The sequence below is a fragment of the Haliotis asinina genome, chromosome 9, assembly GCF_037392515.1.
Source record: "Haliotis asinina isolate JCU_RB_2024 chromosome 9, JCU_Hal_asi_v2, whole genome shotgun sequence".
Lineage (NCBI taxonomy): Eukaryota > Metazoa > Mollusca > Gastropoda > Lepetellida > Haliotidae > Haliotis > Haliotis asinina.
Genome location: NC_090288.1, coordinates 38,910,062 through 38,933,716, shown reverse-complemented (window position 1 = coordinate 38,933,716; position 23,655 = coordinate 38,910,062). Strand labels below are relative to the sequence as shown.

General features: G+C 38.5%; 1 protein-coding gene across 4 annotated transcripts in view; it reads right to left on the bottom strand.

Moving 5' to 3' along the window:
* Nucleotides 1-23,655, bottom strand: part of LOC137297027 (IQ motif and SEC7 domain-containing protein 1-like) — a 175,105-nt gene that overhangs the window by 49,025 nt on the left and 102,425 nt on the right. For 3 of the 4 annotated variants that reach the window (XM_067828974.1, XM_067828973.1, XM_067828975.1), the window contains exon 2: nucleotides 589-2,112. In XM_067828974.1, the coding sequence (XP_067685075.1) occupies nucleotides 589-2,112 (1,524 nt within the window). Of the gene's footprint in view, nucleotides 1-588; nucleotides 2,113-11,930; nucleotides 12,143-23,655 lie in introns of those variants that run through there. The other variant, XM_067828976.1, reaches the window with a different exon arrangement.

The window sequence follows — 23,655 nt, the reverse complement described above, 5'->3', positions numbered from 1 at the left end:
CATTTCTAAGAAAGTGAGGTCAAAGGTATCCAAGCTGTTCCTTCAAGCCATCTACGTATTATGACTACTGTGTTATGACTACACATACAGCCATTTTAGTGTGGACATCAGATTATGGAGTTGGAAGGAATATTAAATGTTAAGAATGTGTTTTAACACTTTTTGTAAGCTGCCATAATTACTTGTATCTGACAGTCTAGTGAGAGTGAGTAAGTGAGTGAGTTTAGTTTTATGTCGCACTCAGCGATATTCTAGCTATATGGCAGTGTCCTGTAAATGATCAAATCTGGACCAGACAATCCAGTGATCAACAGCAAGAACAGCGATACAGTAACATGTTCAGCAAGTCAGGGACTCTGACCACCCGATCCCAATAGTCGCCTCTTATGACAAGCATGGATTACTGAAATCCGGATCTTCGAAGGGCCGACAGCCTAGTGATTGACATCATAAGCATCATTGCAAAGCCATTAATGTAAGAGCTGAGTCATGATTTTGTTTTGTCCAACACAGAGGTTAGCTTAAATGACAATTTGTTGGTGTAACAACACTCTGATAACTACTTCCAAATACATAACAGGTACTTACTTGTTAAAAAGGTTGAGTCCAATTCGGTATGCCCTCTTGCGTTGCTTATCATTGGTTCTCGGCATGGTCTGTTGGTCGGGCGTGACACTTAACCGTAGTCTCCTCTGATAACTAATGCTGTTTTCACTACAAATACTAATGTTCTCTGTACTGATGTTCTCGGAACTTGGGGAGCTAGAGCACTGACCGTCAATACTATCTGGTTCACTTGTTTCAGAAATATTGCTCATACGTTTCGCTTCAGCTTTCACGGCATTTACCGGGGCAATATTACCATTGACCGTCCCTCCATTGCCTTTTCTTTTCCAGATCGGAGATGTATCCGGGGCACGAGCAGGGGGAGCTGGTTTCACCTTCTCCTCGCCAGGTTTTCGAGATCGTAGTTTCACCTGTGAGTTCATGTAGTATTTCACGCCATCCTTTGGCGACGAAGTTTGATTTTGTTCAATGAGTCTTGTATCCTCCGGTGAAGCCAAGTCCACCTTAATTTGCACATCACTAGCTACTGAGACATTTTCACATGACTCAGAGTTCAGGTTGCGGAAACTGTCAAATGATGCTGACGAACCTCGAGCACTGTCAGCAGTTGTATTGACACTGAAGTCAGACCCGAGCGATGACGCGGATGGTCGATGACTTAACGTCAGCGTGCTTGCCTCCTGACTACTTTCGCTATGTATACTATCACTATGAAAACTATCTGTGAGAATGTCAGTCTCTTTGCTTTCCAGTAAGGTCTCAAAGTCCAAGCTATGAGGATCTACTGCACTTTCTAAAGGTGTTGGTTGTGGAGAGTCACTGGCACTACTGTCATTCATTTCTGGGTAGGAATTACGATTATTATTTGTTTCTTCGATCAGGCCTGCCCCTGGCTTGCCTTTCTTCTCCTTCTCACATGGAATGTCTGATATATCTATCTCAACTGATCTTTCCAATTTCTTTCCACGTCTAGCGAACCGAGCCTTTTGAGAATCCACTTTGACCCCATGGTCAAATGACATTTGGTGATAAAGTTTGTTGTGGTCACGTCCAGATTCGAATTCCGCAACCATCTTTCTGACATCACTTCCAAAAGAACTTTCCGAACCTACATCTGAAGCTTCAAACTTCCCATCGGTGATGAAACGATCGGTCCAGATTGTGTTGCTGCGTCCTAGTTCTGACAAGCGCTTTGATAGTCTTCGTTCTCCAACAGAATGTCTCAGTTTCTGGAAGTTCTTGGTCATACAATACTGTCTGAAAGCTCTTTGAATGGTTTTGGCGGCTCTGCGGGATCTGATGGAACCTCCGTATTTGCGCTCTAGCATTTCAACTTGCTTGTCATGTAGGTCTTGAGACAATTCATACGACACGGACTGTGTCCGAGAACGCTTGATCACGTCATCGTTGGAACTCTTGAAGGAACGTTGTCTCTGGATTCGGCTACAGCTGACACTCCCCTGATTGACAAGTTTGGAGCTCCGGGGTGACTCAAGTGGAGATCCCACGGACTGCTTGCGGTCTCCAACTTTGGACCCGCCAACGCTGCAAGAACAAAGATCAGGATAAGTATTCATGTTTAACAAACATCAGCATTCCTGGAAAGAAAACATTACAGCTCAACTTCCCATCTGAAAACGATGGAAAGTTCTTAAACATGCCATCAACATGTCAAATTGACACAACATAACACACTCCACGAGTCCCATATTCCAACTGCAACCAGAAGCTAACAGTGTGACGTCATGGTATTTAAATGTCAACGTACAGAAATGGCTGTGTCAAACACACTGAGAAGAGTGAGCATGAGACGCCTGCTGAGACAGACTTCATGACAAAGGTACTGTGCCGTGTCTCTGCACAAGATACACTATTCTACAGGAACCCCTGAAAGTGAATACCTCCATACTAAATATACACTCTGACTCACATGCTCACACGGCTTGCCGCCAAACACACTGCTCATGCAAGTAAAAATAAAATGCACGACTTTCAACTTCTAACCATCTGTGCATGCAAAAACTGCAAAACAACAATATTTTTCTCTGAACTGGATATATTAACGCCCACAGAATGTTAAAGCTAAAGTTTGAAGGTCTGTCATTGGGCAATGAAGTGTAAACCCTAGATGGTATCAAAGCAGCTTGGACGGGTTCATTGGCTTCTACCAGGACTGAAAAAAGTCACAGATTGTATGTGAGACATATTGAAATAATTTGAGATGGCATTGTGTTACATTATGTTGTACACAGTGCGGATGATTGATAGTACAGGCATGGTGTTAAGTTTCTGGTTGACTGGCCTGCCACGCGACTTCAACAGAGGAGAGGATTCACATTCATCCAGCTACAGTCTTTAGACTGGGGCACACTTGTGACAGTACCACATATGAAACAGACAATGCATGCTACCTTCTTTTTTTCAAATTTCAAACCTAGAAGTTTGAAAATGTTAAGCATTCATTGGACAAGAAATGGTTTTGGTTTTGTCATCAACATACAATACTGATCCCCACTGCATTTTGACCATCTTCATGGTCTAGTTGACAGAGTGTTTGTCTGGGAAAGGTTCTGTTTCATTCCTGACCCATCATGACATGAGGCGAAATGAAGTGATTTATCACCGGGCTGGCTCACATTTGAAAATGGGCATTAGTACAGCCTTATCCACAAGTCATATCAGTCTTTGACAGTGAGTACTACAGTATAAGTACTTCAGCCTAGGTGTAAGTGAGTGAGTTCAGGTTAACTCAATATTCCAACTAAATGGCAGCAGTCTGCAAATGATCTAGCCTGGACCAGACAATCCAGTGACCAACAGTATAAGCATCAACCAATGCAATTGGGATACAATGTCATACTTCAATAATGTCAGCGTTAGTTAGCATGGGTTACCACTAAATTCTAACCAGGATCTTCATGGGTCTAGAACCTAAGATATACATTATTGTTGCTTTCTTTGTCCTGTAGGAAGTTTTGTCTGTCCCGAATATGGGATGGCATTTGCAATAAATACAACCTAAGATGTTTATTAGAAATAGCATTCTATATTCAGGACAGATTAAACTTGCAGCAAACATCCAACAGAATAAAGACAACAACAACAACAGCAGCAAACAAACATGACAACAATAACCTTGAGCTCCACAGAAAATCCCATTTCACTGCACCGTTATCTTTCTTTATTGGTGATAACAGACATTTGGTCTCTCTAAGTAATATGACACGCTTGTCTATCATGAAAACCCATTAATTTCATCATGTCAAATAAGTAAGCAACCTTTAGAAATGAAATTTACCTAACATCATAATTGGATCAATCAGATTACAAGTCAACCTTGTTGCCATGGCAACCCACCTCACTGTGGGGGAACCATCTGGAGAGATGGCAGGTAGACTGGTACAGGAGTATAGGAAGAAACAGACATGAGATAACAGCCTGGGTCCTATTACCTCTGATAACAGCTTGCTTGCTTCCTTTTCCCTATCACTTAACTTAGCCACAGGTAAACAACAGATTGTAATCTACCTCCTAGGAACGCTTCAATAGTGAATTTCAGGGCAAACTTGATTTGAGAATGGAAACACGAAGAAATCATGTTTCATTTGAAAGCAGGCTGTTTTTTTTGTTCTTGCAATCTTAGATTTGTTTTTATGGTAATTATTTGGAATAATGCATCAATCAAATTTTGCATTTTCAATTATCTGTTGGATCTCTTAACTCCTAGTAAACCACATAATTCTATTTAAGTAGCAAAGCCTTGATTTTCACAATCATCATGGCAGTGCTAATTGCTTGCAAAGAAGGTTTCATTAACTGAATATCTGCCTGTTCATTACTTGCTGATAATGGTGTGAGCGTGAATAATATTCAATACTCGCCGGGATATTGTGGCTGAGTTTGAAGGAATTCTGTGTCTTCAAGCAGCTCATTATCATTGTTACATGCATCTGAACATGGGCAAAATCAAATATTGATGCATCCAGCTAGAAAATGTTCAGCTACCTTATTACATTTTTCAAGGAATCCATATTCGTGAAGCAACAGACTGCATGGACAAAAGCAATTAGAGCTGTTAATGTTCTAATTATGACCAGTGCTGAGCTTCCTGGCTAACGATGTCACTTGAACTCAGATGCTGGGAAACCAATGGGGTAGGAGTGATCACACAGATGTGACATCTCTGTGATCACATATGGGGCAGTGAAAGAGAAAGTTTCAGCTTTTGGGCGTTGGGTAAGGTATAGCTGGCTGGTTGGACTGGGTAGTTTGTAGTTGAGAACTTGTGTCTGATCCAGAGACTGATATATAACATATATCCCGAAAAACAAAAGAAATGCAACTTTCTAAAAAATTAAATCTCATAAAGGTAAGTGTCATGTTTATGTCATCTATCCCAAAACGTGACTAAAATCAAGAGTAGCATTTTTTTGCTGGTCAGTATAGCTATGATGTATGATAACCTTACGAATGTTTTATGGCTCCTCAGGACAAAGAAATACAATGTTCAAAACACCTTGTGCACATTAATGACAATAAGGCTACATTGTTTCAGATTTGGAACATCTATTCATATTCTGCAAACCTTTCCATATTCTAGACACATTTTTTTTAATATTCCTTTTCACAAATGCTTTTTTAATTCTCTGGAAATGTTAAAGTTCAGTATGCATGTATATAGGTGACAATACCTACAATGCACAGTAGGGCTCTAGAGTAGAGTTTCACAGCAGGAATCACCAAATATTGGTCTTGAGTGACTGGTAACATAAAAAGACAATTTTACCAAGATTTTGTCACAGTATCTTCATTTCTGAGATCACAGTGTAGCCTAGACAAAGGGGTAAAGCTACTGCCTTGTACTGAGGAATAACTGGTGGAGTCACAGCAGCAACAGATTACAAGTGAAAGAGTTTGGTAGATGTTAATCACTGGGGTGGGTTGACTCAGTCACAGTTGACAGGGTCCTGGATCGAGATCGTTATTTGTAAGAATTGTGTACTAGTGAAATAATATTCTGCCATAGCAAGCAATGAAAGTAAATGAAATTTGAAACCACAGACATCGACTTAGTGATACACAATTCTTTTCCCTATAGAAATGCTGTGAGCAAATTTGATAAGATTATTCTGTACCGTAAGGGGATGGCAACATTCCTTTCAGTGCAAAGTTAATTCAATAATAAAAATATTGAAATTTGTTGGAGCAAGCTCCGATCACAAAGGTCCCTTGATGAAGAATTTGGTGTCAGATCTTGACCTAAGGATTCATTCAACAGGGTAATGTGGTTTGCTTTTCAAAATATTGGTTCATTTTCCAACTGTTGCTGTAAAATGGAGTCTGGATGATGTGAAAACATGCCATGTTTCCCGCATAATGGATAACTTGAGGTAGGCTAATGGTGCTTCACTTGAAGTCCAAACTTGGAACTTGACTTTGGTGCAATCATTTACAAGGAAACTCAAGGGGAAAGCCAACAGGATTATAGAAGTCAGCTACATTAGAATTACCAGTCCTCCATGCGCTCAGGGCAGATGCAACTACTGCCTTTTTATGATTTTCTTAAATCAAAAGGATCCAACATTCACAAGTTTTGCAAAAGTTGATGTTTTGAAATATGTGACTGAATGAAGATTAATTCTGGTTTTTATTGGGAAAAGACGATCCTATTGTTCAGGGGCATTTCAAAGGCAGGATTTCAGTCAAATGGAAATTCTAATCATCAAACAAAAGATGACTGTCACTCTGCACCAGTCACAAAGAGACACCTTTGGAAAGAATTTAAGACAGATTTTTAAGTCACTCTTTAATGCACATGAACAAGCCATCAATTAAAAGTCAAAATATCTGGTACGATCCCAGCCTTTACGAATCGTTCATAGGAAATATCTTCTAAGACCTGAATCTCTTTCATGAAGCAGTAATTAAAGCTAATCAGAAACATGACACTGAAGATTGAGTAATCACAATCCCAGGCTTATATCATGCATCACGCAGTTACCAAGGGAAAAGCTGTAATAATAGTTCACCTTTTCTGGGGCAGGATGCATTAGCTTTGTTTTGAACCTTGAAAAGGAAGTTTACATGTTAATAACTTGAGTGAGTGAGTGAGTGAGTGAGTGAGTGAGTGAGTGAGAGCTCCACTATTAGGAATATTCCAGCAATATCAGTGGGGGACACCAGAAATGGGCTGAAATGAGTGTGTGAGTGAGTGAGTTTCCTTTGACTCCACTATTAACAATATTCCAGCAATATCACGATGGGCGACAACAGAAATGGGCATCACACATTGCACCTATGTGGGGAATCGAGAATGAATCATCGGTTGAATGAGAGAATGCTTTGACCACTTGGCTACTACTAACTAAAAGCTAACCTCATAACCTCAGTTACAAGTCACTATAAACCTACTCTTAGCTTCGGAATACAGAGAAATTTGATAGTAAGTAACAATCCTAAATGAACTGAAATGTAGTCACAGTGGGAGGTTCAGAGCTTGAGGAAATCATTAACAAACCTTGAAGATCCGGGTTAGAATTGGTTTTCAACAACCCATGCTTATCTTAAGCAGCGACTAATAGTATCAGGTTTTCAGACTCTGACTTGCTTGAAATGTCACTGTATCCCAATTGTGTAGGTCTATGCTCATGCTGTTGATCACTGGATTGTCTGGTCCAAACTCAATTATTTACAAACCAAGTTATATACATGTGGCTTGCCAAGTGCGATGTTAAACAACAACTATCCTTCATTTAGGACTAAGCAGTGCAGAAAGTGCTGGGCAGTACTGAAGATCATAAATGTGGTTCATGGATTGTGAGATACCATTGCCCTATCAACTTTCTAGAATTGCTTATAATGGATTATTGATTCATCACTTCAGATCATGGATAATTAATTAAGAATATAACCCGTTAAAGTGAAATGCATAGATTACCCAATGATGCTACTATGCATTGATTACCCACTTGCTGTTGTGACTGAATTATTACCGCACTTTCCCAGGTCAATGTTGACTCACAGCCTGACATGTCCTTACGATAAATCTGACTTAACATTAACATGACAATGTTGGTGGAACAACCAGAATGCACTAAGCCTTGCAAGCTGCAACAGGCCAGCCTCTATCAATTTAATAATCACTTTACAGGATGAAAACCTGGGGTCTCCAGGGAAAACTACCCTCTGTCAGGAACAAAGTACAAACAATGTGAAGTACTTTCCCTTGTTGATTTGCAAGTCATTTAATGAGTGTCTAACTGATATAGAATACCTACAAATGACAGGTGGGTTAGGTTGTTACAGGTAAGACATATGGCAAGTAAATTGTAAGGGATATGTAAAGGCTTGATAGTGATACTGAAAGAAAGCAGGAGCTGGTATAATTCTGACAGTTGAAGGGCCATATACCATGTGTATCAACACACATGGCCACTTAGCAAGTTTATTTTCAGAGTGCATATATTTATAGCCAAGTTCAGTGTGGCATTAATCCAGGACAGGAGGTCATGAGATTTTTTTTCAAAAACTAAATCAAACAATATTCTGAAAATTTTTAAAAGAGCATCAACTGTGAATAAAGTTGAAACAATTATTCAAAATTGTGTATACTTATGAACACACTGAAGTCAGAATAGCCTATAAGGAATCAGAAATAAAAAGAACAAGAAAATACCTTAAAGGCAAAAATAAAAGAAAATCTGAAATCATAATTTTCTCCTCTAAAGAAAGAAACTGACATGTATAAATTCTCTTCTTTATGTATATGACATCAAAATGCTATTCAAAGACACAAACGTACCTGACTGTAGTAATTCAGAGGGAACGAAATCAAATGTAATTCCAAATCCTTCAAATATCCAAACTGAACATCATACCAAAATAAATCACTGTTCACATACACCGAAAACATATCCTGGAAGAACACAAGTCCCAGACAATTTGACGTCCATTTGAAACACAGATCTCCTGAGCATTCAATCGCTATCACCATCAACATCAACACTCGTCATCCCATGCAGTCTTCCTTCACACAAGCTGCATCCTCCTGGAGTACACACTCTGCCTGTTCACTTAATCCTTCCTGCTGGCCCCACCCCTAGCCCTTGGGTGGTGTGACCTAGTTCTTATCATGGAGTACTCCAGCTGTGGGTGGGGAATTCGGGGTATAGGTAACTGTTAATTAGCTAAGTGTGACAGCACCCCAGGTGTATAGTCTGGATTACAACATACAAACAATGGGGGGGCTTTTCTATACATTGATGCCTTGGGCTTGAGATGTGGAACGAGCGTAGGTATAATACAAACCAGATTGCATTTGGTTTAAGTTCTGACACTAATGATTCTATTTGATCACAACTCAAATTTTTATATATATTTTACACAAACTCTGCAAATAAAATATCAAAAAATGTGTATGAACAGTTTCACAATGGCACAGTAAGTATATTTCACTGGCACTGCTATTACATAAAGTTTTATAAGATTTAGACTAAACCTAGATTCGTCAAAGGGAAACACCAACTCAAGTTGAATTTCCCCATCATCGTTATCATCGTCGTTGTCATCATCATCATAATCATCATCTGAAAATTCTTCAAAGAGAAACACTGGATCCGTCTGTGGGTAATAATCCTCAGTCAAAACAGGAAACAAATCACTATGATGTTTCTGTATGGATCAAGGTACTTTATAAAACACCCCAGGCACATATCTGATATTCACAAGAGATAAATCAACAGTCTTACTCAATATTTTCCTTTACCCTCCACAACATTGTTTGCAGTAATTCAGGCAAGATCCTACTTCAAAGTTTTCATCAAACAATTCACTGTTGCATTCATTGTATAAATCACAGATACATCCATTTAGGTTCTTAAAATCCAAGTGATGCTGAAAATCTTAAACAACAACAAATCCATTTATACAATCTTAAAAAAATAAGATTAAGTCATAACATATTTAAACATAAATAAAGATTGGTAGCTAAATAAACACTCATCTTTCCTTAAATTTATACTCTGATAAAGTTTCATTGACAAAGTCAACAGTGAAGATAGTAATTAACAATGCATGCAAATCTTCAATTCAGACAATGGACCAAGGTAAACAGCTTAATTACCACCTGATTGTAACGGCTCTTTCTCAGACTGCACTGGCAGGTGTGATAAATACTGTAACCACAGATCGCCCCAGTCGAACATGTGTGGTATATACCAACAGGGCCCAGGTCAGTCATTGTGAGCATTGTGGCTGTTTTCTAAGGACGACTACTTCACTGACTGGTGTGGTCCCATATATGTAATCAGGTGTTGGTTCACCCCGAAATAGACCTGTGAATCTACCTGCCATAAGCATACCTGCTTACATCGGTCATATACCTGTCAGCGTTCTCATTACCCTGATACAACACGTCACACACTCTACATAATAAATGTCAAATGTTTTCTCCCTTTTTCAAACACTTTTTCTTTACAATATGACTGATGCACTCCGTGTGGGTACTTGTTTAAAAGCAAATTTAATGATAAAATGATTCGAAATGGTTGAAAAAAGTAAATTCACAAGTAAGTTTGGTTGCCACAGTCAATCTCTTTAAATTGTAAACATACAAATGAAGTTAATACAGCTAGTTGTGGCTAGGAAATTGTAATGTTCTTGGTAACACACACTACAGCTCCTCAAATTGCCCATTTCCAAAAATCAACAGCCATAGTTCAACCAAAATCTCTCCTCACAATAATCATGTCTGATTCCAGCGTGGTCATAACAACACCTACAAGATGGACGTCTGCTGCACAATGTAGATGATGGATATACAGATATATTCAGAAATACCCTGACATTTTCACATACATTACTTAATTAAAATACTTCACCATATAGAACAGTTTTTGAACTAAAGTAATGGATGGAGGTCTTTGATGTTTTGTATTATTCAAATCTTTGAAGTTCCACATCTCTAGACTCATAGATTAGGATTACGGCAAGGACCAATTGACCTAAGATTCAGTTTTAAACAGTAACATTAGCAGTACATTGAAACTGTTAGTTGGCGATTAAACTTCAAAGGACAAATCCTACCACCAACTATAATCCTTCTGTCGCAAGAAGTGGGAACTAAGTTAAAACGGTACTAAAATCTTCCAAGAATGTGTTTAATCTGCTTACAGTAAGAAACGCTTCTGATCTAACCCCCAACTCCAGTTCCTGGTTCCCACCTGGTCGGGGCACATCTGACTAGAGGTAACTGCACTTGAAGTGTCAAGTAGATTACTATAATCAGAATGTTAAACCCTTCATAAACACCACCGCAGATCACACAGGAGGATTAGTCACCATTAGGAAACTTACAGCATTCCACATTTCAAGTGTGTGGACCTGTTCAGCTGCATCCATTTTGTATGATGGTGAATACTTTATCACCTTTGTGTAAAGCATTCATGATCAGGCATTTAACATTAAATTCTGTTAATGTGCTAAGCAGAGTTGCATTTCACAATTAGTGAATCATTGTGCAACAACGATGAAGCTCTAACTACCATTAGGATTCTTGGATGAATGACCTTTGAAGAATTTGAATATTTTTTTAATCTTTGTGATGGTTTTGATCCAGGTGTAATGACTGATGATAAGCGAGCGAACTTCGGTTCAAAAGGTTATAGGCATTAGTCAACCCATATAATAGCTGAGTGTAAATAGTGGAGTGTGAACCAGCAAACCAGTGGCTGAAAGGCTGAGCAACAACACTCCCAATCCAGGGTGTTCTTGAACAGAGTGATCCCAGCACTAATGTGACCCCATATGACAACCAGCTATCACCATAGCTGTACAACCTTGGCGTACAATGACACGAAATAAATTCACTCAGCTTTACCACTGTCACATGACAAGCACAAAGTTCCACTGACCTATTCTGACTAGAGGGGTGGTAAAACGGTACCCTTGTGATTAAAGCATTCACTCATAATATGAAAGCCTATTCCTCACATGAACACAAGTGATGTTACCTACCATGATACTGATTGAATATTGCTAAAAGCAATGCAAAACAGAACTCACTCGTTATTCTGTCCAGAAATTTCAATAGATTCCAAAAAGACAAAGCTCTATACCTCTGTTCCAAGCAGTCATAATAATCATCCTGAACAATCTCAATAAGTATTAACAACAAACTGATTTCACTCGTAGCATACAAGCTATGACAGGTGATTGATCATCACAAAGAAAATGACAATACTCCAACACAACAAACATCAACAGCCATCATGTAAACAACACAATACCTACCAGTTCATCCTACAAATCACTGCATGTACTCATCACAAACAACAACTCTTCAACAACTTAACCAACAATCTCACCTCCTTACCACCAGCTGTTCCACAAGGTAAAATCCAAAATAACCTGTAGGATATTAACAGGTATTAATTAAGCAAGCAGAAAGCATAGGTCACATTATTTTCGTCTCAGCACTAAATGTCCTGGTGCTGTAACAAATCTCGAGTGTCTCTGCTGCCAACACGTAAGGGTCACATGCCCAGTACGTCTCCATCCTCCCTATGCCACATAAACTGCAAACTGAGCACTCGCGATTGTTGACCGAGAATGATAATGAGGGGATATTTACACTCATGACCATGTTCATAAGCTCTGACGTAACTTTTTTTGTTCTCAACATACTCAGAATATCTTAAATAGATGTCAGGTTTCAGGATCACAAGAGTGACAAAGTTTGTTTTTGGTCATATCCGTACCCACGACTCTCCAAAGAATTTAATATCTGCATATTATGAGAATGTTTCAAGCTAGTTTCTGGCCTCATCAAAATTTTATAAACCAACCTACAGTGTCAACAATGACATGATGAAGTTAACTCGTATGTTTTGAAAACCAGACCCTATTTTGTACAGGCCTAGTCTATTCACACATACTGTATTCACTGTTTCAGTGAGTGAGTGAGTATAGTTTTATGCTGATTTTAACAATATTTCAGCAATATTACAGCAGGAGAGACCAGAAATGGGCTTCACATGGGTCTTCAGCGTGGCATGCAGATGCTTTTACCGTTAGGCTACCCTACCACCCCCATTTGCTGCTTAAAGCATTTACCACTATTCTCAGTATCCTAAAACAGTTACTTAGGGTCAAAATAAGCCTGAATAACAGAAAAAAAATGTAATTAACTTGCCTGTAGTCAGCGAAAACTCCAAAGCAGATCCAGCTACACACTATCATCCATGTAATGCTTACATAAAGCAAGATTCAGACTGAGATTGCGAAGTTCTGAGGTAAACCTATCTGGCAGTTGTACGATACTGATTATCTCGGATCACTGGCTATCTGTATGTCTATAAGTGTAACCGTCTGGCTGGAGAAGATCACAGAAGTGAAGAATTTGCCCACATCATGTTACAACTCTTCATAGTGACATAATACGTCTCAAAAGGACTCACTCGTCTGTGAATTTACATCTGTCTAAATAGGAACGATCCTGGACTGAAAACTGACCACAAATACATTTTCGACCTAACCATTGCCTAAGTTGAACAAACACAAGAAATATCACTAGGTTCACAAACCTTGCTGTCCTTCCAGGTTTCAACAAACCTAGTCTGGGATAAATATGTAATAATTCATAAATATCATCCTATAATTGGTGAATCCCAGCAATTAAAGTCCAATTATCTTCTCATAACGACTGTCACAACATAGGAAGTAATCACACAAGCTTCTGACATAACGTCATGGTTCCGTGACCATGTGCTTACCACTTGAACTTCAATCTAATGCAATGTTGTAAGATGTGGTCTGACTCCACAGTGGTAATTACAATCTGTGGTCATGTAACGTTTCTTAGCTTGCCACAGCCAGTTACACAATGACCTAAAACTTATACCCAAGGGAAGTGAGCACATGGAGGAGTTTCGTCCAGCTTTCTGAAACCCCAGTCTAACAGCTTGCACTTCCTCACACTTAATTATTTTTTGCCATCACAGACGAAGGGTTAACAGTGTTTGCTTCTATGTTTTCTAAATTTGATCTTGCATTTAACCCCACTTTTTCACTTTTTTCTGAAAATGTAGGATGGGATTGCTATGACAGTTTTCACGTTTGCTGAAAATGATGCAAGGCAATGCTATGACATTTTTCACTGGTTTGATGAAAATGATGCAAGATTGCTATGACATTTTTCACTGGTTTGATGAAAATGGTACTTGACACTGCCATGACCAGTGGCCTATGAAAATCTAGATTCATTTTCCTTGATAAAATCCCTTACCAGTTTCACTTGCATAGAAATCCTGAGAGATCCATATGGAAAGTCGTCCAATGATACAAAACCTTCCTACTTCCTCATCCACTGTCAGAATTCACATATAGTTTAAAACCACTTCATGATGCCCTGCACACACACAGTACACCATCCATACATATCTCACAGCAAAACCCAAGTTATATCTCCAGTCGCAGTTGACGTCTGCTTCACATGTCTTCCATTTGGACTGACCACCTTGAACACCTGTACACATTACCTTGTGACCTAGGGTCAGTTGAGCCTACGTCCACTGTAGGATTTTCACAACAATTACCTGAATTAGACAACAATACTGGCCGGTCATGGTGTTTGTCTGGTTTGCCTGTATGCTTGTCCTTTCTAAACCCTGGTGCTAGCAAGCAGTGAACATGGCCAGGTTCTGGTGTGAGCCAGATCTTTTGACCTAACACATAAAACAGCAGGCAAGATACTTTATTGTCCAGCAAGCACTTAGGTCCAGAACATTAAATAGCAATTCAAAGCTAGACACCAACAGCTACATTCAACATGCTTATGTAAGAAATGATTAATGCATTGTCTGGTTATTTTTACATCTTTTTTTCATTTCACTCCAGTCTTGAGTTAAATGAGCCCCACATAATCATATGAAAGTTTGGGTTAATGAACTGTTTAAACAGACTGCATGAAGTAGTTTATAGGGAAGTTCATCAACATAACAAAAGCAAACATTAAATAGAAAAACTATGATACTGAAATTTATGAGTAAGAGAAGGAAGAATTGCAGACATTAAATCACCAAAATCCTTTGGGAGGACATTTCAGTGAATATCACTAATGCTGTACTAGTAACTGAAAATGAGTTTGTATAAGCGCAAAATTATTCCAGATAACACCTGTACCTAACACCTGAACTGATTAAATCATGACTTACCATCACAGAATATCCAAATCCTGAACCATATACATCCTGAATATATCCAGATTCACTAACCTGCTCGTCCAAATTACACAAACAGGAGGAATGCTGCACAAACACAAGAGAAGGAACTGCTCGATTACCCCAACACAACCCTTGAAGCAGAAAGATAAGACAATAAAGATGTAACCACAGCTAGTCCTGGTGTCACCTATGGGACGTATAGATAACCCATTCAGAATCACACAGAGTCATTGACAACTGTGAGGTCCACTGAACCATGTCTGTGGAGATGGGAGGCACCTTGAGATTGCCCACAGTCATTAGATGTGATCGTCACAAGCCTCCAGGTACGTCTACATCATTACCCAATGATCCCAAAAGATAACAAATCCTTCCTGCATTGTCATGTCACATGGAAACGTTTTGCCTTCACATTTAATTACTTGTGATGCAATTTGCTTGTCACTTCTCTAATCATATATGAATGAGAAAATGTGGGCATCAATTATATGATCGAAAGAGTCCCTACTCTGTGTAAATATTGTGATCCAAATCCATTAAACATCATTATGTGAGCTGGCCTTTGATATTTCACTGATGTGGCTCAAGCAACAGGCCTATTGAATGAACATGAAGGAGCCAATGAATATAAAGTGGGCTTAAAAGGCATATGATAACATAAATTACGATGTTTATTGTCACAAGACATTTATGTCAGGGTGTCACTCAATATACAAACCAACAAGGTCAAATCATCGTGGATGGGGTGATTACCAAGAACTAAATGCCTTCAGATGAACTGAATGGAAGCATAATCTCACTGACCGAGAACATTTGATGGAGTCATCTGGAGATGAATAAATTTATTCTGATGTCAGTGAGAATATATACGAGTCAGCAAAATTGTGGCTGTATGCAGCAGCATGTGGATCAAAATGAGAAAGTCTTGGTGAAAGAATCAGACATTGATGGAGAACAAATTGCCCATGCAACGATATTAAGAGTCCTGCTGGGTTGCATGTTGGAACCGATCAGACGTGATTCATGTGAGCTTTATTATAAGATGTCCTGAGACTTATTAGTCCCTAGAATACACAGAGGTTTAATATATTCTGCTTTAGAATCCAGACAGGTTGTTCAACCTTACTATCCACATAGTGTGAACCAATTCTGTGCTACAATCCATACAGTGTTGACCTATTCTGCCTAACAATCCATTCAGAAACGATCTATTCTGCCTTACAACCAACACACAGTTGACCTATTCTGCCCTACAATCCATACAGGGTTGACCCATTCCACCTTACAATCCATTCAGAAAGGATCTATCCTGCCTTATAATTCACACTGGGTTGACTTATTCTGCCTTACAATCCATACAGGGTTGATCTATCCTGCCTTATAATTCACACTGGGTTGACTTATTCTGCCTTACAATCCATACAGGGTTGATCTATCCTGCCTTATAATTCACACTGGGTTGACTTATTCTGCCTTACAATCCATACAGGGTTGATCTATCCTGCCTTATAATTCACACTGGGTTGACGTATTCTGCCTTACAATCCATACAGGGTTGATCTACTCTGCCTTACAATCCATACAGGGTTGATCTATTCTGCCTTGCATTCCACACAGGGTTGACTTATTCTGCCTTACAATCCATACAGGGTTGATCTACTCTGCCTTACAACCCACACAGGGTTGATCTATTCTGCCTTGCATTCCACACAGGGTTGCCTTATGCCTTACTATCCATACAGGGTTGACATATTCTGCCTTACAATCCATACAGGGTTGATCTATTATGCCTTACAATCCATACAGGGTTGATCTATTATGCCTTACAATCCATACAGGGTTGATCTATTCTGCCTTACAATCCATACAGGGTTGATCTATTCTGCCTTACAATCCATACAGGGTTGATCTATTATGCCTTACAATCCATACAGGGTTGATCTATTCAGCCCTAGCATCCACAGCAGAATGCAGATTCATCCTGTATGCAACACTTACTGGTCATCTTACAGAGATGCAGCAAACAATATTGAGCATGGGGCATATCAGAAGTGATTACCACCCTCACTGTCTGGAGAGTTTTATCCAATTCCAGATCAGGAAACAATGTCCTTGAACATGCTGGCACCATACCCTTGGTGATGGACGAATATGATTAATATGACAGCTACTGGTCATTTATCTCCTACTTCTGGTGAGTCTGACCTTCCCATCTAACTGCAGCTCATAAACCCTGTATAAAGCAAAACAATACATCTAGTGTGATGGATGCCACACCACATCCTGCTTGCCACATGGACTGCTGATAAAACTTCAGCTCCTTGCTAAAAGACAAGATCTGGCAGAGCAAACTGCCAGTTGAAGTTTGGAAAAGAATCACAGATAAATCACTTCTTTCAACAACATGGTGACACTGACTACACATTCTGTCACAGGCTACTGCCAGAAAACTAAAGGTCATTATTCCACCATTTCTTCCTACATGGAGATCCCATCAAGCAGGGTACTGTCAGCAGTTGCTCTGCTGCATGTATACACAATGATATAATGCAATGCACATGTGCACTGATAGAAAATGTCACACGGAAGGAGTATCCTAAATATTTAAGCTCCTGTCAGAAGCTGATACGCCCTGAAGTGTCATCAGAGGTACAAATTTGGATTCAGTTCTCTTCAAATACGAAGTAAGAATATGTGCACCATCTCATCACAGCTGGTGTATTATGATAAGATACATTTTTTGCACCTCTCAATAAAAACACTGGTCGACATCTTCAGTTAATATTCTTGTCCTCTTTTAGAGAGTTGTATACTCGTAAAAATCCAAACATAACTTAAGGATGATTGATGGTCTTGTGTTCACAGCACAGCCCAGACTTTTGTGTGTCAGACTAAATGACTGAGTTTGGTTTTACACCACTTTTATCAATATTCAGAAACAGGCTTCACACATTGGAATCATGTGGGCAATGAACCCGATCTTTGGCATGAGTCAAAGTTTTAACCACTAGACTACCTCACTGTCCAGTATGTCTCAGATGTCAATCTATATCTTATTTCAATCACAAATCATCAAATATAAGATCCACCATACCACACACACAGTCAGTCTGGTCCAATTTTATGCCAAATACTGAACTGCTTGAGAAAACAGTGAATGAAGTCATCCCTGTAATGTTCTACAAACAATGACATCAATATATCTTTACCTTGGTACATCAAGCCATCCACAGATTGTTGCTGAGTTTTGTATGGAATATCAGATTTAATAACACAAAAAGCAGAAATATACATCTTTGAATATGTTAACAGTGTAAATACAGACTAAAATGAAGACCAAAAAGAAAAAATTTAAGAATCCAAAAGAAATAAATGAGATACCTTTTTCATACATCTCAACTGTACTTTCACATTTATTTTTGACATTACATGTTAGAAACTACAATATTCCTTTGTATGATTTTATAATATCATTTGGGGCAGGTGGGTGGGTGGGTGTGACATTAATCTGTTCCTGCAAGTTCATAAAATCAACCAGTATTGAGGACACGACAGCAAGAGCTACAAAAGGCAAAGGTGATGACATTTCAGCCAGGCCTTGCAAGTCACTGGCCATGTCATACATCTGTGGAGGACAGCGAGGTGACATTTTGTTTTCCAACAATACAGGAAGTGTTGAGAGAAAATAGCTTATTAGTAATCCTAATATTACAAACACAGGAAAGCTGGTCCTTTAGAAAGGCCATGTGGCTGTTGGATAAACATGAACATATCTCTAACCGTAACTTGGGCTGCAACAATTCTGTTCGATTCATCGAAAATCGAACTGGACAACATAGTTCAGATTTTTGACAACCATTATCACTATTTCAATTTGATATTTGAATACCTATTTCAATTATTTCCACACAGCCAGAATGTAATTTTGACTTCATTTCCAGCAGGTTTGAGTGCTTGCATAAGACAAAACATGTTTGCTTGATGCCGAGCTAATTATCCATTGAGAATTGTTGCATATCACTGACTTGACAATGGATTTCATGCCAAAAATGCTGACTAATTGAGTTTAATGAAATCTGAAATATTTACTAGTGTGAAGAATCAAATAAAAAATGACCGAATCAAGGGGTCCAATATCAATAGAATCTTATCAAGGTCTTGGTGAATCGTTACCCTAACCTTAACTGACCTAAACACTGAAAACAAATAGAAAACACAGTAACTTTCACACACAAATAAACTATGATGACTTAAGTAAAATATTGTCTTTCATTATCAAACTGTATTACATGGATAGGATTCATATCAAAACTTAGGAATCAAATTAATATATTATGAACAAAACAAATGGTAGGGGATATGAAAGATTTCAATATACCAATATTTTAGCTTTCACCATGAAAACAGATCTTTGAAAAAAATTGATGAAACCTAACTTTCGTTGTTCAGTATATATCAATCGGGCCAAAATAACTGTAACAAAATAGATGTTAACATGCAGTTCAATATACAAATCAAGATGGAAAGGACAATTGTGGTACAGCCACTACCTCAATATAACGAACCCATGTATTAACAGACCAATGATATATATCCCTTTCCATTCCAGCTGTCAGGCAGTTGAGCACAGCTGGACAAACATTTTAGGACAAGCCGTGTCTCACATCAGGCAATACGGAACATATGTACTACTGCTGTATAACAGATATCATTACCCAGGGTTAGGTGACATTTTTTTCAGATTAGCGAATTAGCATAATCAATCAATTTTACTCTATTGTACGAGTGATCAAACACCCTTCTTGACTAGATTTTCGGTTAATGGAAGGTACAACAGGATATCAGATTAAATTCATCATGATCCCACATATCTATTATATAGTAACTTGAACAAACAGAAAAATGAAAAGAATAATCTTTACAAAGGTCGATATCTAATGTATCTGAAAACACTATAGATAATATGTGTCCATTATGACCTTAGAAACTAGACTAAATATATCTTACTTTTCCAATAATTTATTAGTCATAGTATTTCTAAACTGAGTAAGTATTTGCAAGGTATATAGCTTTTTCATGTTTTGCTTCACGATGTCAACAAGCACTATTAATCAAGATTGACACCCAGACCATGTTTCCCCTGTCGACAGAAAGTCAATACACTCTATCCTAATATAGACCAAACCACGCAACCAGTTTCTCAATGAGCTGTAACAATAGCATTAGAACTATACATATTAAGGCTCATAAAATATGCCTAATTTAGCATAATAAGACCAGAATAGCATACATTCGCACCAAACATCATCGAAATAAAAATTGACAAGAAATATCAATCATGAACTGTCAAAGGGGATATAGACATTAATATGTATATAATGATAATTTCGGTCTTGTGCGGTAAACACACATAAATTTCATGTAATATTAGTGGGGTGTGTCGACCTCTGATCAAATCTGACCTAATAAAATGATGAAATCAGCATCCTATATACACCAGCACCGTTGTCTCATATCAACACAGAGCTGTAAGCAAGGACTGATAGTTATAATGACTCGTTCTACCTTTTCTCCATCTCCAACTGCTGAATGCGAAGACGTACAATATGCTGCATCATCACTGTTGTGCTTCACGTGTCCACTCAAAACAATCAGTTTTCCATGTCCTTTCCTACATCCAAACCTGCCCTAGCCATGTTGTCTCCTCAAAGTCGTATCCGAAGCGGAAAGCACTGTCCTCCATTTTCCCTTCCTACATTATGTTGATTGGAAACTGACCAAATCCAATAGTAGAAGGCAACTCAACATTTCAGTCAGCGATTCTCTGTTCTCTCACGACAAGCAGCCGCAGTCGACTGCATTGCTAATAAGCAAGTAGTAATAATTTGCAGTTAGTGTGATCGCCGCCGTGTTCGACTGTTTCCGTAGAGAAAACTTGGATATCGGGATCAATAATCGAGGGTATGAATATTGTAGCAGCCCCACAGCTGAGTTCCTAGCACAGCAGATGCCATTTAACAACCAATCAGTCAGATTGGTCCCATTCACTGCAGACTCCTTCATTCACTGCAGTACTGGTATATGACATAACATTTTACTATGTTGATGTACATCTGTCCAACACGCAGAAACATGAGCTAGAGGATGTCACACATTCAAAACAAGCCAACAGAATCAATATCCAGATTCACCTCAGTGATGAAATAACTTAAACTGTCCAGCCATTATCTGAGGGCAGATGTGGCCATAATTAGAGACAGACAATGAAGGACACAGTGCAGCTCCTTGCGTCTCACACTGTCCTGTCACCAGCACTCAGCTGGGATACAATGAACTACGCCTTTTAGAATTAACATGCAGGAATACACTGGCTACCAAACACAATGGAAAGAAAATTTTGGATCAATAAATTATTCAAGCCAAGCAGTTGTACACATGACTGCATGAGGTCTGTGATCCTTTGGGTTTTGTAATCATAATGTTGAACTTATAATTCAAACACGGAAAAAGGAATGTGAAGTTTACTTTACATAAGTGTGGTATCACTTTCAGCTCATTGAACTTTTGGTGTTTATGTATAATAAACACAAATTGTTTTGTTTCATATAAATGTCAAGTGAACATTACTGAAATGAATCATTAAGCAGCTGAGAACTGAAAATGAATACTATTACATCTTACAATTTTAAAAGTTTAGTAATTTCAATATCTATGTATAAAAAGGAGATTTACAAACAGAATGTTGTTTGATTATTTTCAAATTAAGCAATCAAAAGAGACTGCAAGGAAATATCTGCTAGAAAATACATATTTTTGAAGAATCAATTAATGCTAATACATAAGCTCCAAAATAAATTAAGGTGCTGACTTTCATGTCCATGATAGTGTCCACACAACTACATATATTGACAGAAATGTCACAATGACAGTACCAAGGACTGAGACATGATCAATTCAGACAATTACAAAGTGAAGACAAAGACATGTAAGGAAAATAGCAAAATTGCCAGAAAAATGTTTTTAGTATAAATTGTATCAAAACCTATCATACACTAATTCATTTACTACCCTCCGTAAAAAGTATTCTGCAAAGTTCTAATAATCTTAAATGACTTTAATAGTCACTAGAACTTGAAAGAGCATGAACACATTATAGTTTTATTAATAACAAGTTTGCAATAGAAATCTTTGCAAAGCCATTCCAGATCTACTTCTTGCCTCTTTATCAGATAATTAATAAGTTGGCCAAACAGCTAACAGGTACATGTATACATGTCTTTTACATTTTATTCATAATGCCTGATGTTAAATTTAACATTTATATATATTTATGTGTCAAAGTTGTTTATCTTTGTATCATGTGGCCTCTACTGCCAGCCAGTGATCATGTCGAATTCTATGCCCTCGGTCAGTATTGATGTTCAGCTACAGCCCCAAGTCAAAGCTAACGTCCACTATGGCTTTAGATGGTCCACCTGTGGTCAGTTACATACAGGTATGCCCAGCCAGGGACCCTATTAATAAGGTGATAAAGACCTTGACAGCTGGTCACCATTAATTAAACACACATCCCACCTGGACTGGTTGATACAGACTTGTCTGAACATGACCAGCTTTTGAAAATGTACCAGTGGTATACTGATAGAAGCAAAGTAGGGAACACCACTGACTTTCACTCAGTGCAATACAAAACTTGGAATAGGACAAAAAGAAACTAACAACTAGCCTCTGAAATGAATATATTTTACAGAAAAAAATAGTCGATAAAAAAAAAATATAAATCACTAAAGGAACCCTGAGACTTTCTTCATTTTCAGTGGAAATCTATAGAGTCGCATAACCTAGACTTGGACTGATTAACACTTTTTCATTTTTTGTTTCTGTCAGTATATGTTGATACGTTAAGGTGATACTGAATACAATGTGTGACAAAGGTTACGGTAAAAGATCGACAAGTGATTGATGACAAACTGACAAAGATTGTAAAAAAGTTATAACATGATGTCGGCTGGACATCACATGAAAGCTGGAACGTGTTTTCTGTTCACCTCTGTCAAATGAAAACACAACGATTAGCTTGTATGATATCTCCTTCGTGTTGGATTGAGTAGCTTCATTTTGAGTGTTTTGCTGCATCCTGAAGTCAGCACAGCAGGGAGCAAGCATAGGTTTCAGGTTGTGTGTCTGAACAGGGAACTGTACCGACTTGATTAATGAAGAGCAGACTCACCTCAAAACAAGACAGGCTTCTCTGTGTCTGTGTGCAAACATTAAAGTCGACCTGCTGATGTCTGCATCTGTTTGTCTGAGATGTTGTCAGCCAGAACTGTGCGTGTGTAAGATGTGTCAAGATATTACTGTCAGAACATTGCACAATCACATCAGTCCGTCTGACTTGATTCCATACTGAAGGCTGCCTACAACACATATATTTCCTTCCCAAACAGCAAGCAAAATAACCCCCTCCATTTTTCAGACTGGCACTAACAGATCAACTCTCCAGTACAGACAGACTATCATCAACTGGTAGTCCTGCCTTGAGCCTGTCTGTAACCCCCATGTGACCTATGTGTTGTCGATGGTATCAGTCCCTATCACACCTTCCACCACCAAACTCTCACTTTTATATCAGAATCTCACGTTTTAATCACAGAACCATCACACATCTAGTCCTATCTGTTGGTGTCATGTGTCCAGTGCATATCATACAGAAAGGTGAGACCACCTTGGAGAAGAAGGAGGGAAATGAATCTTTATTCCCCATCACTTCAAGAGATCTCCTTCTTTGGGTCCAGCTTATCTCAATTGTTTTGTATCTCGTTACCTGAAAGAAATCTGTCGTCATGTACTCAACTCTTACCAAGATAGT